The sequence below is a fragment of the Acanthochromis polyacanthus genome, chromosome 16, assembly GCF_021347895.1.
Source record: "Acanthochromis polyacanthus isolate Apoly-LR-REF ecotype Palm Island chromosome 16, KAUST_Apoly_ChrSc, whole genome shotgun sequence".
Classification (NCBI taxonomy): Eukaryota; Metazoa; Chordata; class Actinopteri; family Pomacentridae; genus Acanthochromis; species Acanthochromis polyacanthus.
This window is the reverse complement of record NC_067128.1, coordinates 27,592,724-27,611,973: the sequence shown is the minus strand read 5'-3', so window position 1 is coordinate 27,611,973 and position 19,250 is coordinate 27,592,724. Positions and strand designations below refer to the sequence as shown.

The 19,250-nt window shown below is 40.0% G+C and overlaps 1 protein-coding gene across 7 annotated transcripts in view; it reads right to left on the bottom strand.

Moving 5' to 3' along the window:
- The window catches only part of enah (ENAH actin regulator), a 186,654-nt gene that overhangs the window by 40,087 nt on the left and 127,317 nt on the right, over positions 1-19,250 (bottom strand). For 6 of the 7 annotated variants that reach the window (XM_051960665.1, XM_051960663.1, XM_051960664.1 and 3 more), the window contains exon 4: positions 6,876-6,948. In XM_051960665.1, the coding sequence (XP_051816625.1) occupies positions 6,876-6,948 (73 nt within the window). Of the gene's footprint in view, positions 1-6,875; positions 6,949-15,247; positions 15,686-19,250 lie in introns of those variants that run through there. The other variant, XM_051960666.1, reaches the window with a different exon arrangement.

Genomic DNA, 19,250 nt, shown 5'->3' with positions numbered 1-19,250 from the left:
TCATATTTCCCCGCTGTCATGCGATCCTGTGGAAAATCCCATTACAGAGACATTTGGATTTTCCGGTCTTTCCACAGTTGAATGATCTCAGTGTTTACTCCTCGCACAGAGCGGAGACCCACAATTGAGCAAGAGGAGGCCCTAATGTGAGGCTGGAATGTGTTTCAATGAACACGTGTGGTCACTGAGGAATGAGGCGGTTCATCCGTCGGTGAGCTGATCTTATTAATGAGGCAGAAAGGAAGACTTTACGAACACTCATTCATATCTGCAAGTCTTTCTCCCCGATCTATCTCTTCTTGCTTCTTGGGCTACATCACATTACTGATGAACAGCACTAAGTGAAGTGAGACATGGCCTAAATGTAAGCTTTTGTGTTGATAGAGTCCATGTTGTTCAGGAGAGAAATGACAAAGATGGCTGAGATGTCAAGAGGTTAAAGACATGACTTACAAGACACAATATACAAGAGAATAAGTACATGTCAAACTGCTCCTTACAAGTTTCACTGATAAGTCCACATTAAGACAAATTCGAGCAGATAATTTACACATAGTTAAAGCACTGCGGAGTCCATTCAAGCTGCTTCTCGGATTGGCTTTAGGAACATCCTCCCTCTAGAGATGGACTTTTACAGCTTTGTGGTGATATTTTCAGACTCGTTTTCGCCTGTTGCAGATTCCAATACATGCACGTATTTATTCCATCTAATTGCAGAGAACATTAGCTCTGTCCTGCAGTGCAATTACACATTATCATGCCTACTCGAATAGGAATGGCTCACTGGCAGATGCTTTTTAAATTTAGAAAACTACTTCAGCTTACATGTAAAACACACATATTTACTTATGAGTAACATTTTCAAACTAAAATGTAAACTTCTATGCTAACAGGTGCTATCCGCCTGATAATGTTAGTTTCGAGCCGATGACAATATTTCATTTGAAAGCCTTTATTAGATGGCACCGATGATAATGCCAACACTCCTGTACATTCAAGGGAACCCTTAGATCAGGATCGGGTCCAGTCATGGCAATTTGTAACTGACTGGCATCTACAATTAACTAAGCCCGATCTTTTGTTCACATCCTCTGTCACATGTGTGTTGTAAATCTGAATATTCTGCTTACCATCTTAAGCAATATAACTGACTGATATGGTAACTTTTGCATGTTTTTTATTGGTCATGTGCCGATATTTCTGGCAAATGTGAGCCATGAAGGCGGTCATTAAATATGCCCCTGGGATAAAGGGACAATGAATTCATTCATCACAACTGTATTTATTACAATACAGTAATAAATGTGAGCTGTTTGGAGGTCTTTAAGTGTCCATTGGGGACATCATGGTGTCTGAACAAGTCATGGTTATCAGCTTATATACTCCAACGGCAGCTTGGAAGGTCCATTAACTTTGCAAACATGGGCACTCACATATCTGCATACATCTACTTCTCTACCTAAAAGTCACCAGTGGTGAAGCTAGTCAGAAACCCTGGCAAACCAGTGTCTGGGTAACAGACGTGTGATCGCTGGTCTGAGGACAGTGAAGATAGTTAAGTTGGGGATGCAGACAAAAATAGTTTGGCTTCACAAGCAACAGGAGGTGCAACACTGCTTCAGTTTTATATCAGTGTGGAGGGTTTCGACTCAGACACTTTAACAGACGCTGTGTCAACAACTCAAGGCGCTTTAAAGAAACGCGTGGGGGTTGATCCCTTAGCAGACATCAAAATCTATCAAGCATGTAGACAAGAAGTTGAGTCATCTAATTTTAATTTTCTACAAAGAAACTCTAAGACCAATATAAGACAGAAAGCTGGGATGCTAGTATGAAGAGTAACTAATTCCTTGCCACCAAATGTATGCGGACCTGATGATCCTTGCAAAGGTAATGCAGTTGCTCTAAGTTTCTGAGATATTGAACAATCATGATAATATGTGGGATGGTGGCAGCAACAAATCAGGTAAAAAGCACATGGCGAAACGTGGCAAATCCTAATGCTTGTCGAAAAATCTTAAACTCAGATTATCATTGGGATTTTCAGGTATCCTGCATTTGAGTTTGTACCTGTCAGCATCAGGTAGAAAGAATGAAAACACTGAGCTGTCTACAAACTACAATCTCTAAGGTCCTACAATGAACAAATGTGTTGGTCTTGTACTGTTTGGTCAGGTGGTTAATAGAACAACTCTCAGATCGGCCAAAGCTCCAAAGTCATTTATGTTACAAATTAAATCCTTGAAATGCTTTTGAGCGGGTTTATGACTAAAAGCTTGGGTTAAATCATTTCTGACAGATGTTGTTCCAATAAACAATCAACAAGACTGGCAGCGGTGCACTGAAAACAGCCATCTGTTGTTCAAAACTCATTTCAGCAGGCCCAACACTCCATCATCTTCCAAAGCGTACATTATGTTAGCTTTCCTTTTAAAGAAGCAGAAGGCTCGATGCTAGAGCGTGCTGCCAATTCATTTCTACACCACTTCTCCTCCTCTCCCTCCTCCACTCTTTTATCCTGTTCTCACTCTGATCCACACATCCTTCGCTCGCTCTCCCACCAGGCTGATGTTGGCCTCTGTATCAGCAGATGACCTCAGTCACTGATCCACTCGCTGCCTGTCTGTCACGCACTGCTAAATATGGAGCGTGACGAGAGAACGAACAGGGAGGGGAAGGAGAGAAGAAAAAGAAAGATAAATGACGGCAGACAGAAGCGAAAGGGTGAAAGGGAGAGAGCAAAAGCAGGGAGGAAAAAATGGGAAAACCACAGAAATGAAGAAGAAATAAAGGAGAAGCCGGAAGCCAGATCCTCAAACCTACGGTGTCTGTGAAATCCAAAACAGATCCGGCTTCATTCTGACCACAATAACGCCTCTCACTGACTGACACCTGAAAAATGCTTTGCTGTCGGTGTGTTTGTGTGAATGACAGAATGAGAGAACAAGAATGAAAATGAACAGCGGCTGCATGTTTAAGAGATGACACTTACCACGTGGGATTTCAGAATCATCTGTGTTCTGCGAATGTTGTTCAGTGCGGTGCCCATGTCAAGAATTCAAATGTGAGAGCGCTAAAACACACGGGGATGTAAACACACATTGCAAGATTCAATCGATAGCAGGTCTCATGCCATTCAACATTCTGATCATCCAGATCTAAGATGCTGTTGGTCCTTTATGTTCCATAGGCTGACACCTGGGATCTCCAGACCTCTGAAGCTGTCCTGTTGTACCAGGCACCAACACATCAGCAGCAGATTCTTTAAATCCTAAAACTTGTAAGTTGGAATAGGCACTGATCACATTTATATCAGCACATCCACTCACTCTCTAGAGATACATTCTAGGCCCCGACATACACCATTGTTACAAGATAATCAATGGTTTTATGTCATCTTTGAACATTTACCATTCACCATTTTATGTGTGTCTGAATTTGTGTGTAAAATTCATGCAGAGCCTTCAAAAATACCCACAATTTACCATAAATGTAAACGTGTGCTGCTTTCTGCTGACAAATCCACACCACTGGCAGCAGCAAAGCATCATACTGCCAAGATGTCAAAATAACAGTAAAATTGCAAGTGTCCAACGTACAGACTGCGCTTATGTCAGGTGCAGGAGTACAAAAAGCATGCTTTGCACCCTCAATTTAATATTTTGCACCCTCTGTAGAAACGGCATCATGCAATACTGTGATTAAATTGCGCTGCTCAGTTTGAGTGCCTCTGACAGCAACTGGACAGCTTCAGCCTGCTAATGTTTGCTCGCTGGAAAATAGAAAATGGTAGTTGAAGCTAAAGTCGAACACCGGCAACAACATGGCCACCATAGCAACAGACGCAAAGGCAGACCATGGAGCCAACAGTAACATAATCAGCATCTAAACACTCCAGTTTCGCCTACAAGTTCAACAGGAGTGAGACAACCTTAGGAAAGAAGAGCCTGTGCAGGTATATCTAAATAAATATCTAACTAATGTATACAGTGGGGTAAGATGTGCATTTTGTGGCTTATAATATAAAAACGATTGGCAGGAATATTTGAATGGACTTGCTCTTATATAGCGCTTTACTACTCATCAGAGCACTCAAAGCGCTTATACAACAATTGCTTCCATTCACCCATACGCTCACACATTCTCACTCTGGTAGGGACGGAAGCGTGGCTGCCAATCCACGCCTACGGCCCCTCCGACCACCACCAACATTCACACGCATTCATACACCAGTGAAGAGCACTGGAGGCAAGGTGGGTTAAGTGTCTTGCCCAAGGACACAACAGCACATGACTAGGCGAGAGCGGGAATCAAACCGCCGACCCTTCGATCATTGGATGACCCACTCTACCACCTGAGCCACAGCCGCCCCCTATTTCTACAAAAATGATGCCATATTTTGCTACGCTTATAGAAACTTCAGGTCAAATGCCATGTAGATGTTACATTTCGCAAAGACACACCTTTGCTTTTACTACAAACCAACATTAATGCATGTGTATTTGGATTTCAAGACTGTCTGAGCCAGATAAAAGCAGCTGTGGATGCTTTTAAACTGGGGAACAATCATTTTTTGGTAATCAGTGATCATTTCAGGTGTCTAATTCCAGATAAAACCTAAATTATGTTGTTCCAGAACCAGACCAACGTCTGATAAATGACTTCTCTCAAATATGTCAGTAATAACAGTGAGGTATTGAATTTCAAATCATTTTTGTTTGAAATTTTACTCCTACTTAATTTGACTAACTCGGGCTTCAAAAGCTGTGAACACATCCTGTAAGTGTCTTAAACTTGTTGGGCTATGAGCCTCGAGAACAAAAAAATAGTGCAAGGAGCATTGTTCCAAAACATCTTCCCTCATTTGGTGTTTGGAGAGGGCTGTCTCACATCACATCACTCCACAATGTTAAGCAGGATTTAGATCTGGACACGATTACAGGGTTCACATCGTTTCATAATCAGAGCATTTGATGAGCCGTCTTGTTATGTTTGGGATCGGCTTTTCCTCCTCTACGAATGTTTAAATATGGCGACGTTTAGCCCATTTTAAGTTGACCTTCATGACAAAACAATGGTGTGTCCACCGGCTGCTCTTTATCTGCTGCGTTGAGATGTCACTGTTTGGCTCATGTGAATGATACTAAAGTTAGATGTTTACGTGTCTGCGTGTGGTCATGTGTTCAGATGACCGATGACGGAATATAAAGTGCTTCACCTTCGCCACACTATTCAAAATATCCATGACGTGAGTTTGTGTGACTGTACAGCTGTTAACCGAGCGCAAACATCATTATGAAGAGATTCAAGGCCTCTGCGAGCATGTCGATACAATTAAATGTGCCCGTGTTCCTGTGTTTGCATGTGAGAGGGTTGAACAGGTTCTAAACTCTGGTCCACAGCTGGCCTCCATTAATGCAGAACTGTGTGGACGTACGCTGGGAGTAGCTGTTCCAGAGCCTCATTATTACCTGAAGGAAAGAGTGTCCTTGTATGGAGAAGAAAAACAACAAGGATTTGTCTGAATGCATGTAAGCATGAGTCTGAATGTCCACAGCATCTGGAGGCCTCGTGTTCAGGCTCAGCTCTGGTTCTGTCACTGGAAAATGTTGTTCTGTTGTTCTGCAGCCACAAGTACAGTATAGTTTGAAGCTGTTTCGCAGGTATTTTTGGTGTTTTACAGGATACTGACCACATCTTTCAAGCATGTTCAGATGTTGGACGTGATCACCTGTTACTCCCCAAATATTTTCTGTCAGGACTACTTTTAAATGCCAGGAGAGTCCATATCACAGCACAGCTGCTGCAATTAACCCTTCATTTTATGTAAATCTTATGCTATGGTATGCTGGGAAAACAAGACAATGGTTTTATCTGTAGCACAAAATTTTGGTAACATCCACTTGTTAACATAATATTGAATTTATAAGCTATGATCATACTTTTACACAGTATTGTAAAAAAAATAAACACAATTTAACTGCATTTAAGTGCAATTTTAAAAAACAATTTACTCTTAAAAATCAGATTTCCGTATTTTATTGAACTGACATTTTAAAACATGTAAAATTATGGAACAAAAGTACTAATCTACATTTTTTTTAAACCTTTGTTTATTAGGTATTTTACATGACAGATCAGTAACAGCAGTGGAGAGAACATTGAACGCAATGAACCTAATCTACATTTTAAAGGTCAATACTGAAAATAATGTCTACTTTTTAAAAAATTGCATTTTTACAAGTATTAATTTGTCCTTTAACAACAGTTTACTGCATATAAATCTGCAAAAAATATAATTATTCTACAGATATATGCAGTTATTTGATAGTAAAATGGTCGACATTTTTGAGTCACTGTCCTTTTACAAATTCTTTCCTGTTTTGCTAAATAACAGAAAATATCTAGTAAAATCACAGATCAAACTTATTAATTTACATGCCGAGTCTAAAGTAAAAACAAAACAAAAACAAGTCAAAACTGTAAATAATGGTCAAATGAAAAATCTATGGTTTTACAAATAGTATTTTGCTGTTTTATAGTGTGTGACTGTAAAATGACGCTGCTTTACTGTACAAATGTCACATTATTGCAGATATTTGTCGCTATTTGCAACATTTTTAGAGCTTCTGGGTGTTTTACTGGATTTTTTACAGTGTAGTTCTGACATCCAATGACAGAAACCGAAAAATATATAAATGACAGCATCTATATCGCAAATGTAGAAGAAGAAGGTGATAGAGATGGAACAACCAAAGTTCCCTTTCAGGGCAAAAACTTTGTGTTTGTGTTGAAAATGATAGTAATAGTAAAACTGCTGTCCCCATTGGTAAGTCGTTTACCCTACATCAGTATTCTCCCTGTGTGGTTCTTACCTTCTCTGCAGATCCATCTCTTCCTGTGTCGGGCCATTCTGAACCTGGGGACCCGGTCTGGGCAACGTGGGGCCTGCAGGGGGCGACACACACAGAGAGCTGCTGTCAGAAAACCAGCTGACGTCCTTCATCATCATCACCCAAACTGACTCACTCCTCACGTGCCGTTTCAATAAAAAGAAAAGATTCCAGTCAGAAGCATCGGTGCTGTGTGACACTGCACGTCCTTATCGCATCTAAAGGCTTCCAAAAAGGTGGCAGAGGAAACGGGGAGAAACTGCCGGTTGTCATAGCAACACAGTATTTGGCAAATGATGCGGCTTATCTGCCGTCTGTAGATCTCAGGTGTTTTCATGTCCTCTGAAGTCACCGGGCCATTTATGTGATTTTCAGAGAGACAACCTGGAGCTGGACTAAAGCACAGAATGGAGGAAAAGGGCTTAAACTAGAAATAAAATATGTAAGAATAATCCTTTATTATAGGTAGAAATCCAGCACACAAAATGTCTACAAGTAACACGCTCATGTTACATGTAAGATCCAAACATATACATCTACACTGTATGAGTCATATAATTGAATTTGGTGCACATTCCTCTGCAAACACACCGGCCTGCTACACCCTCCTCCTGCATTTAGATCTGAGCAGTATTCTCGTCTTTCTGCTCTTGTTCACTCAGATGTTGTGTGTCAGACTGCCGCAGGGGGGACAGTCTGTGTCGGGTTTACTCAGATTTCTTACAGGAGCAGCGAAGGAGACGCGCTGCCAAAGTAAAATGTGCTTTAAATTAAAACTAAAACACTGATGCCAGTGTCTGGACTGAGGTTAAATAAGTGCATAGATGGAGAAAACTGTGAAATCGAGGTGATGCATTCACATTTGGCCAGTATGTTTACGCTACAGCTATTGTTCATGAGCATTTTTATAAACCTCATTACATTTGTGTCCACATTAAATTGTATTACAGCTCTGCAAAGTTTACTGTATGATGCACTTCTAAGTCTTGTTTACATTCTCCAAAGCCACTTTTTCAAATTTATCAGCACACAATCACATTTGCGAATTTTTTATCTGATTGTTGCACAATTTCAGGCACTTTGTTAATCATAACTGAGCATCTAAAACTGTTGTTTGCATACAGACAGTTAAACAGAAATAGAGTGCCGTCATTTTAAAGGCCTGAACAGGGTTCATATTAACCTAAAGGAGAAGCTGGCTTTGACTACAGGAAATAATACTAAACTTACTATATTTAAAACTGGTATGCTAATATGGAAAAATACACACACAAAAAAGCACAGCTCTGGCATAAGGTTGAAACAGTCACAACACACTCACGTAGCCTCAGTCGCCTTTGGCACAAGAACAAGAGACGCCCAGACATCACTGTCTAATTTACACTTGCTAATGAGCTAACATTTCTGCACAACCTGAGCAGGGCCAGATGGACCAACACGGTTCTCTGTGTATCAGACACACAAACACAGTGATCAGAAGCTTCTGGATCTGGACGGAGCTGAAAAGGGAGCAGATTCGACTGCAATTAGCATTCAGCCGAGTGTTGACTGAGAGTAGCAGTAGACAGAAAGATAAAACCGGCCAAATCTGGGCTGCAGCCAGGACGGCGACTGCTTCTGAATACCAAAACGCTCACACACATTGCCCCCACTTAACACTGTCATTAGTATTGGCATCGGCGACTTTTCCGCAAGAAGAGAAAACCGGGTTTTGACCCGTCTGAGCCGAAGCAATTAGAGCGAAGTAACAACAGCTTTGTTTTATTTTCATGGCATCAAACGAATCATCGTTCCCCGAGACTTTTGGATCAACTGTTGGAAATAAAAACCCTCCCATCGGTGACATGATACAGTTTTCTAACACCAAAGAGGACCAGTGAAAACACAGGAAGACCACCGTCCTGACTATGCACACAAAAAATTGAAAATGACACCAATATGATATATTGAGCAAGGACAAAGACTCACAAACTGGCCTAAATGCTCCTTTGGTGTGACTTTGGGTAATTAGGTGTCAGCTTCAGCTATGACGGGATTCAGTGGAAGGCGGTCTGCTGGTCAACACGAGAGACAACTCAGAAAACCCTTTCTGATGAGTCAGCATGAGGCTTCTCTACCTCCCCCATCCTTCGTCCATCTCATCTTCATCTCTTCAACCTCACCCCCATCACCCCTTTCCTCTATCACCCCCTCTATTCAACCCCATACCCCCCCAAAAAAAATCCCTAAAAAAATAAAAACATTTCTTCACGTTTCTGCATATCTCCATGTTACTTATGACCCCAGTTTAATTATCAGCAGTACTTTTTACTGTTCTATTCTAATTGTATTTTAATTCACTTGTTTTATTTCAGTGAAGTGGATTAAATCTTATTTGCAGATATACTGATGCCTGAAAATAAAAGAATGTCAATACTCAGCAATAACATCAAAAAGAAACACATTAATAAACCATGTTTTCCTCTGACCTCATGTATTATATGTGACTTTATCTACTGTATGTGATTAGTAGCAGCTACTGATAGGCAAAGACTACATTTTCTTGTATTTCGTGGCTGTTTTGTTCATCACTTGTAGTCTCCTAGCTCTAAATTTGATCGCAAAAATACTTCTGTAGATACTTCTGTAGATAAGACTTCTGTAATATTTTTGTGCTCATGATTGAGAGATCTTTAAAATAAAGAACCAAAGTCCACAAAGCAGAACAAAATATCTTATTTTTTATCCTACACATCTTTCTTCCTTGTCAAAACCCAATGCCTACATTACCCACAATGCAACAGTTTGCACAATTTGATGTGTAAAATGTGTAATTTTTCAATTTCGGGCGAAATATTTTAATTACATGGAACATATTTAACTTTCATGTACAGTATGGCTTCATAATGTGCAGTATTTTGTGATCTTATGTAATATTTTATGACTTAGTATTATTTCTTACTTTTGTATTTTTACTATATGTAAAAATACAGACTTGATGTTGATGTTATGACAGTGGTACAAATATGATGTTACAGTTTTTTTTCTTTACAGTCAGCATGTCACTTGTTATTTTCTAAGATTTTATTAGATTTTTACTATTATGTTTATTAGACCAAACAGGAAAAATCTGCAAAATAACAGTCTAAAAATATTTTTCTCCATTCATACTTGTCATCTTTCTTTAACATGACAAGTAATATTGGTTAAAATCTCTCTTTTTTTTGCTGATTTAACTGTGGGATAAATAGTGTAACATGGCTAAAAATATTGCAAGAAATTACTTATTTTGTAATATACATATATATATATGTACATTCTAAGTGTCAATTAATACTTTTTCAAAGGTTTTACAAGATATTATCTGTAATTAATTAAAGCAAACCATGGGGAAATCTGTAAAATAACAGTTTAAGCAACATTTACATTTTAAAGAATGCTTTAAAAAATGGTGAATATATGCAAATCATTTAATAATTATTTGCATTTAATATTTAGACTTTTACACACGTGGACAAAATTGTTGGTACCCCTCAGTTAAAGAAGGAAAAACTCACAATTCTCACTGAAATCACTTGAAACTCACAAAAGTAACAATAAATAAAAATTTATTGAAAATTAAATAATCAAAAACAGCCATCACTTTTGAATTGTTGATTAACATAATTATTTAAAAAAACAAACTAATGAAACAGGCCTGGACAAAAATGATGGTACCTCTATAAAAGATTGAAAACTATTTGACCAGAGTGACATGATTAACTCAGGTGTGTCATTTAATTGATATCACAGGTGTTTCCAAACTCATAATCAGTCAGTCTGCCTATTTAAAGGGAGACAAGTAGTCACCCTGCTGTTTGGTGAAAAGGTGTGTACCACACTGAACATGGACAACAGAAAGCGAAGGAGAGAATTGTCCCAGGACATCCGAAAAAAAATTATAGACAAACATCTTAAAGGTAAAGGCTATAAGACCATCTCTAAACAGCTTGAAGTTCCTGTGACAACAGTGGCTCATATTATTCAGAAGTTCAAGACCCACGGGACAGTAGCCAACCTCCCTGGACGTGGCCGCAAGAGGAAAATTGATGACAAATTGAAGAGACGGAGCGTTCGAATTGTATCCAAAGAGCCCAGAGCAACCTCCAAAGAAATTAAAGGTGAACTCCAAGGCCAAGGTACATCAGTGTCAGATCGCACCATTCGTCGTTGTTTGAGCCAAAGTGGACTTCATGGGAGACGACCAAGGAGGACACCACTGCTGAAAAAAACTCATAAAAAAGCCAGACTGGAATTTGCAAAAATGCATGTTGACAAGCCACAAAGCTTCTGGGAGAATGTCCTTTGGACAGATGAGACCAAACTGGAGCTTTTTGGTAAGGCACATCAACTCTATGTTCATAGACTCAAAAACCAAGCATACGAAGAAAAGAACACTGTCCCTACGGTGAAACATGGAGGAGGCTCAGTAATGTTTTGGGGCTGCTTTGCTGCATCTGGCACAGGGTGTCTTGAAAGTGTGCAAGGTACGATGAAATCTGAAGACTATCAAGGCATTCTGGAGAGAAATGTGCTGCCTAGTGTCAGAAAGCTTGGTCTCAGTCGTAGGTCATGGGTCTTCCAACAGGACAACGATCCAAAACACACAGCCAAAAACACCCAAGAATGGCTGAGAGAAAAGCGTTGGACTATTCTAAAGTGGCCTTCTATGAGCCCAGATCTGAATCCCATTGAACATATGTGGAAGGAGCTGAAACATGCCATTTGGAGAAGACACCCATCAAACCTGAGACAACTGGAGCTGTTTGCTCATGAGGAGTGGGCCAAAATACCTGTTGACAGCTGCAGAACGCTCATTGACAAATACAGAAATCGTTTAATTGCAGTGATTGCCTCAAAAGGTTGTGCAACAAAATATTAAGTTATGGGTACCATCATTTTTGTCCAGCCCTATTTCATTAGTTTGTTTTTTTAAATAATTATGTTAATCAACAATTCAAAAGTGATGGCTGATTTTGATTATTTAATTTTCAATACATTTTTATTTATTGTTACTTTTGTGAGTTTCAAGTGATTTCAGTGAGAATTGTGGGTTTTTCCTTCTTTAACTGAGGGGTACCAACAATTTTGTCCACGTGTGTAGGTGTGGACATTATTTACAGTTTTGATGGGTTTTTTTTTTTACAGTTAACACCTCGATTAATACATGTGTTAATTTATAGTTTTGTAAATACATATTTTTATGCAAATGTTTCACAAAAAAATGTAAAATCTAGAAACAAAATATGGCAAACATGTCTTAACTTTTTTACCGCCTAAACGTCCTTTCTGTTGTCAGATGACTCTACGTCATCATTTGGTCATGTGACAAACCAGGAAGCGGCTCTTCAGAAAACACAACTTAAAATACACGAAAGTTGACTTTTGAAGAGGATCTCATGAACTCCCCATAAAGACAGCAAAACCTAAACTATAACACGGCGCGTTCATGTTTTTATTTGCGTTATTTTGTGTTTGTTTCCTGGAGTTTTGCCAGTGTTTTCTCCTGTAACGGAGCTCACCGCGAGTCTGAACAGCAAATGGAGGCTGTTGAACTCCAACGGGTCGCTGCTACTGCCTGTACAGGTTCCCAGCTGTGTCCATTCAGCTCTCCAGCTGCAGGGATTCATCCTGGTAGGACGACTGAGACTACAAATTAGTGCTGGGCGATATGGAAAAAATCATATATCACGATATGGATTTTTTTTATATCACGATAGAGATATATATCTCGATATACCACAATACCACAAGTTTTTCATGGACCTTCTTTAGGTGATAGAAGAGGTTTGTTGTGTTGGCATCGGGTGCGGTAATGGTCTTGTAGCATAGTTTGCATATGGCCGTCTTCTGCTCCGTGTCAGACCTCTTGAACCCAAAATGTAACCAAATCACAGACGTACCTCCTCTTTTCGGTAAAAGCGCTTCTTCTTGGGCTGCCTGCATAGCTCTCTTTGTCTCTTGTGACTCCGGGCATGAAACTTCAACCTGTTGAGCGTCCATCGTTCAGCACTCATGAGTTAATTAACGTAAAGCTTGTCACAAACCCGCGTGGGAATCAAAGAAATTAAAGCAGCGTCATGTCGCAAAACCACAAGACAGAGTTTCTTTGTGAAAAATCTCTTTTTTATTCTTCTTTATTTTCCCTTATATAAACTTAGAGTATGCATAGTGATGTTGCAAGCCTGTTCTCCTTTAACCTAGGTAGAGTGCGGTGTGTGTGTGTGTGTGTGTGTGTGTGTGTGTGTGGACTGGAAACCAATGAGTAAAGGAATGACTCACCAACAACACTTATCAGGTGTCTGTCAGAACAAGGTCCAAACACTTGCACAAAACTGACAAGTAACATGATATTTCTCACATGAAGATCATCTAATTGCTTTCATTTTTCTGAACCCACCAGCCCGATCAAATCTTCTGCTGTTTTGTTGTAAACCACTAACTTCATTTTCAAGCAATACAAGTTAATGTAGAGACTGTGACTAGTGAAGGTCAGAACATAAGAAGACATCAATCAACAGCTCCATCAGTGGCTGTTTTTTAAAAAATGACTCACCTAAAGGAGCAATAACTGGAGCTTTTAGCTATATTTTCTGACATTTTAAAAACGGGACAAAAAATCCACAAAGTAACTGATATTACGCCAGAATAACAGATCCATGAAACATACAGAAACTATGAGAAATCATACATTTACAAGCTCAGGAAGAGCCTGGGTTCTTTGAATCTTCGTGTGAATTAATCTCCTCAAGATTGAATTTATATTTTCTGTACAAATGCCACATTTTTTTCCTCAATTACAGCAACTTGCAGGAATACACGTCTCTTACATGATTCAGTTCCTTAACATAAGTCAGTTAAGATGCCAGATGATGTTTGGCATCAGGCTCATCACTCACTTTTCCATCAGGCTGCATTATCTGTATGAGCAGCACAGAAATGATCCTGCTTGGCTGGTACAATTCTGTGGCATTTTGAAGGCATAAACTGGGTAAATTATTGTATTGCGTAAACTGTCACAACACTGGACTTTAAGGCAAGTTGGCAGTTGTCTATGTAATCATTCAAACTTCGCCTTTTTACTGTCAAGATCTCTTTTAGTTTATCAAACTGAGGACAACAACTAGAAATTTATTATTTCCAGCTGCTCCAGTATTAGTATTTGCAGCTTTTCTGTATGTAAATCCATATTTTTTGACAACACTTTGACTTAAGGGTAATTTTCAAGTGGTTTTTGCACAGTTTTTTTTTGCCACTTTACAAATTCCATAATAAGTGTATACGACAGATTCATTGATAAGTAAAATGGTATCAAATTTCCCCTGAAACTATGAAAACAGACACCTTCGAAGCCAACTCCAAAACAAATGAGACAATCCAACCGATGCATGAAAAGATTCTGGACATTTAACTACAACATAAAACAGAATTAGAATGATATGCAGAGTTTTCTGTCATGATTATCCAAATCATCTCGTCTTATTACCGTCCTGACGGTTTTCTTCTCGTACAGGCTGAACAGAAATACTATCAAATTAAACCAAGTCCACAGGCAGTCAATATCTGCGACTATAATTGCTGACACGGTATCTCGTCTCCATCTTCCGCTGCCTGTGGGTGTAATTGTGTTACTGTCTGCTCTAATACAGCTTATGTGCTAATGACAAGACTCAGACAACAGGCGAGCGGGGCAGCAGCCCCTAAAGCTGCTCAGGAGGGACGACTTACAATCAAATCACCGGGTCAGACGTTCATTTAAGCCTCATTTTCCTATTAAACCAAGCTTTTAACTGCAGTATCTTATTATTCAACTGTGAAACCACAAAGAACAGTCAATTTTGTGGTGTCCTACATCTCTAAACACAGCAGCAAAGAGACCTGCCACCTCTTCAAGTGCCTTCTCGAAACAGACATTCAGTCAGTTTCCTTTCTTGTCAAATGGAAGGTCCTCGGAGATCTGAAGTGATTCAACGACCTGAGACAACAGCACTTAGACTTTTCCCGCTTCCAAAAACGCTATATGACACAAGTCTGGGGAAAAAAAGAGGAGGCAGAGCAAAGAGTGAAGCTCCCTTGCAGTATTTCACTTGTTCATGACATCTCTATCTGGTCCTAAAACACACCTCAGGGAAGAAGAGTGCTTGCAGTGTCTTTACCCCAATAAGAGTACAAAGCAGATAACAGTTCATCATGATTCACTAATGAGGTCAATTAAAAAAAACTGAGCACCTCCCATTTCGAAAAGTTTTCACAAGCAAACTTTAACCTCAAAATCAGAGACATATAAAGAGTAAAACAACCACAGAAGTCTGAGCCGGTAACTCCAGTATACGTACACGAAGGCGGCGTCAACGTGGGCCTCTTCTGGCAGCAAACGTAGCGCCAAAGTCCATCGTGCGAGGCCCCGTCCGACCCATTTCCAGGTCTCAGGGCAACTACCACCCTGCCGCCCCCTGAACAATCCTGGGAGGTCACATATAAAACCATTGCTCAGGATATCTGGAGAATCTTCTTTCAATTTCCTGCGCCTTACTTCTGCATTGTCCACACTGCTGGAGGGATGGTTATGAGCTCAAGTTCCACCAACAAAGAATAAAAAAGATTAAAAATGACAGTTTTTTAATAAAACAAAATACTAAGTGTTGCAGCCGCTGCTTACGTTCTTTATCCTTTTGTAATCTGATGCTTTCATATCCTGACGGTACACCTTTAAAGATGACGCCGGAATGCCGGGTGTGGTTTCTCTTTGTGCCTGTTCTCCAATAGATTATAATTGATGGAAACAAAGGAAGAGCAGAGGGAGGGATGGAAGGCAAGAGGGAGGGATGAACATAAGAGGCAGCAAGAGAGAGAGAGAGAGAGAGAGTAAAAGAGCTGGAGATTAAGAGGGAGGAAGGAGGAGAGCCGGACGGAGACGAAGAATGAGAAAACAATCTGACGGCACATAAAAGGAGGAGAAAGAGACCAAAAATAGTGTAAGAGAGAGATAGAGAGCTATGCAGAGGATGTGGTACGGTTCTCTACCTGATGGGTTGGTCGACCAGTTTGTACTTCCTGGATCCAATCTATTATTCATACGCTGGATACAGAGAAGGACACAACGCAGCCGCCCTCAATATCATTACCGGTGTGTGTGGGGTGGATGTAGTGCAGGAAAAACTAGCTCAAAGTCCAAGGTTTTATATAAATCCTTGATACCTAAATTATTCATTCAGATGACAGGAATTAGCATCAAACGAAAAGGGCTGGCTTACCCAAAGGAGAGAAATGCTAAATGTCCCGCCATATACTGAAGATAGTTTGAATTTTATTGCGTTTAACTCCCTACACTTCACCTCAGCTCCAGAAGACATATTTTCTAAGCAGGTGAAACATCAAATTAACTATGTACGTGCAATCCAGCATAGAGAGACATTGCCACTTTTTCCCCTTTCACATTTGTCTGACTACAGTGTTGCTCACAGCAGTAGAAAAACTCCAGAAAAGTGACGGTGAAATGTGGAAACTGACAGAAAGCATCATTCACAGCAAGATCTATGGGTTATATCTCAGTAACTGAGACACAGTTTCTGTAAAGAAAGCTCCTGGAATTTCCCTCTGAAAAGTCATCTTCTGACATTATATTGTATTGCATTGTGATGGAAGCAGAAATCCCATGGATGAATAGCGGAAAACTTAAATTCCAAATTTCTATATTTGTATATAAAGATACCACCTACATCATGAGATATTGTCATCCAATAGTCTTGCATTTAAATGCACAAGAAAAAAAAAGCCGTGGAAAGTGGGTCAACTGTCATTTTTAAAAAAAGATCTTCAAAAGTATATGATATATCACACTAAGATTTCACACACATTCTTCACGTTGTAAAAGGTTCTGGCAAATCAGAGATTGCCAAGCAGATAGTTGATTATATGATGCGAAATGACCCACAGGAAAGTGAGCAATTAGCTAAAGCCAAGTGGTAAAGACGTGCTTCTTGCAATAAACAGGATAAAAAACAGACCCAGCAAGTCTGATCTCCTCAGGCAGGTTGTGTGCCGAGTCTTGGAAACCTGACAGCAGCAGCGTGGCCACCTTTTTAGTCTGCAACAAGGACAGCCAAGAGGATCACAGATTGCACAAGAGCTCATCAAAGATCAGTAAACAGAACCTTAGAATAATCTGAACAGAGAAAGCTTGTATAATAATTTCAGTTTCTCTAAAATAAGAATTAGTGAAGTTCTTCTAAGATGACTTCTAAAGAAGTCCATTGTTTATAATCCAGGCTGATATCAAATAATACTTTTAGATTATTTGGAGACAGATCCTTTTGAAACCACTGAGATGTGGCACCAAATAAGGGGACAGTCGTACTGAAGAAATTACACCATTGGGTCACAACATTAAAACCACTGACAGTGAACAACATTAATCATCTTGTTACAATGTGATAGCCTAGCCGCGCTAGACCCATGTTCTGAAGGCACGAGGATCTAGGGCCGCTCGACAGGGAGGGAGGCGGGCTAAAAGGTTGTCTTTCAAATCACTCTGCAGCAATTGGGTAGGTATACAACCAATCAGCGCAACGAATAGGCTGACGGAGTTCCTAGAGCGCCGGCGGATTGTGGCTAAGTCCCATTAGCTTCCCAACCAGCGGAGCCAACTGGTATATTAAGGATTTGCCATATCCCATCGGCATAAGTCCAAATACGTCTTTCTTCTCAATGAAACACTTCAGTGCCGTCCTTTGTTTATCTTTCAAGTTGAATTTTAGCTTCAAATCTTTAAGGGCTGTGGCCAAAGCCGAGTCGAAAGATAACTGTTTATTGTGCTCCGGTTGTTTCTGTCAGAATCGTCGCGCCTCTGTCGTCACTTAGTTACGCCCGCCTTCTGACTCTACACTTCATGGTGATTGGTCCGGCCAGTTTTAGGAGAATCCAGCCTCGAGCCTTATGGAGGGTAACTAGACCCACCCTGGCAGAGAATTAAATTTGTTGCCGTGGGTTGTCTAGCGTGGCTAGGCTAACAATGCGATGTTGTGCTGGAAAAGATTGGGTCCTGGTATTCATTTGGATATAACGTTCTTCTATACTGAGCACAACCACCCCCCTCATGGCAACGGCACTTCCTAACACCAAAGCCTCCTTCAGCAGGACTATACTTCCAGCCACACCACAATAACTTGACCCAGCCTCCAAACTCCAAAGCTCCCAATGAAATTAACTTCCTTGTGACGCACCATAACAATACAATGATGGTTTTGATTTGCAATTTGGACGAGTCAAACATTTATATTACTACACAGTTAGTCTATCAGTTGTTCCCCTGTGACAAGTCAAAGAGACAACAGATGAAGAATTAATACAAAAAAGAGGAGAAAAATGTGACCTAACTAGAAAGACACAACAACAAATGAGACATTGTGTGTTTGTCAGGGTGATGAAATGACTGGACAAGGTCTTACCCATGCAGTCATTTATTTTACCAGCAGAGAAACAACCTGTCGTCAAATCTGTCACAAGTCTATGTTCATATAAGTAAAGAGCTGACGCTGTCATCTGCCAAAAGGTCAAAGTGTTTCTGTATGTGTCTGTGGTAGATGAGCATTTATTCACTGCATTCCAGCATACACACGTCCATCTGTCAGACGGTGAGACACAAACAGGCTTTAAAGCAACACAGAGGTTATAAATAATATATGAAGCTCATCCTCTGTTTCGGTGGACACTTTGATCTGCAGCCTTACGCTATCACGAGTGGTACATTTTTAGCATATGTGGCTCCAACTGGGAACCGAAGCCAGTAACTCAACACACTCCGACCTAAAAGACGCAATCGCAGACAGACTCCACTGGAAAAATGTAAAGGAAATTCCAACTGTCTTCATGCTGTCAAAGTCAACTTGACTGTGAGACAAATGTCTGCATCCAGATTTATTTAGACTGGCTGGCAAAAACTCGGATAACCGAATGACAGGCGCACATTTTTTTCAGGGCAGAATCCTCATATAGTATTGTATACTGTAGCTGTAGGATGATGTCATTCTCCAAGATCGGCTGAAGGGTAAAAATGACAGCATGGATAACAACAATTTATCATTGGCTGCAGTCCATGCACGAAAAGAAAACGACATCTGAGCTACAGAAATATGATGTACTGCTCTATTAAACAGCATGATGCTTTGGCTGTTGGCCATGGATCAGCTTTTGGTCTGTATTTCTCACAGCTTTAAAATTTCTCCTTGGAAAAAGCTGTCCTCGCTAAAGGTTAACCTTAAAAGAAAATTTCTCCTACTGCATTAACACCCTTTATCTATGTTTAGATTTAGGTTTAAGAGGAATGAAAGCTATTTTTTA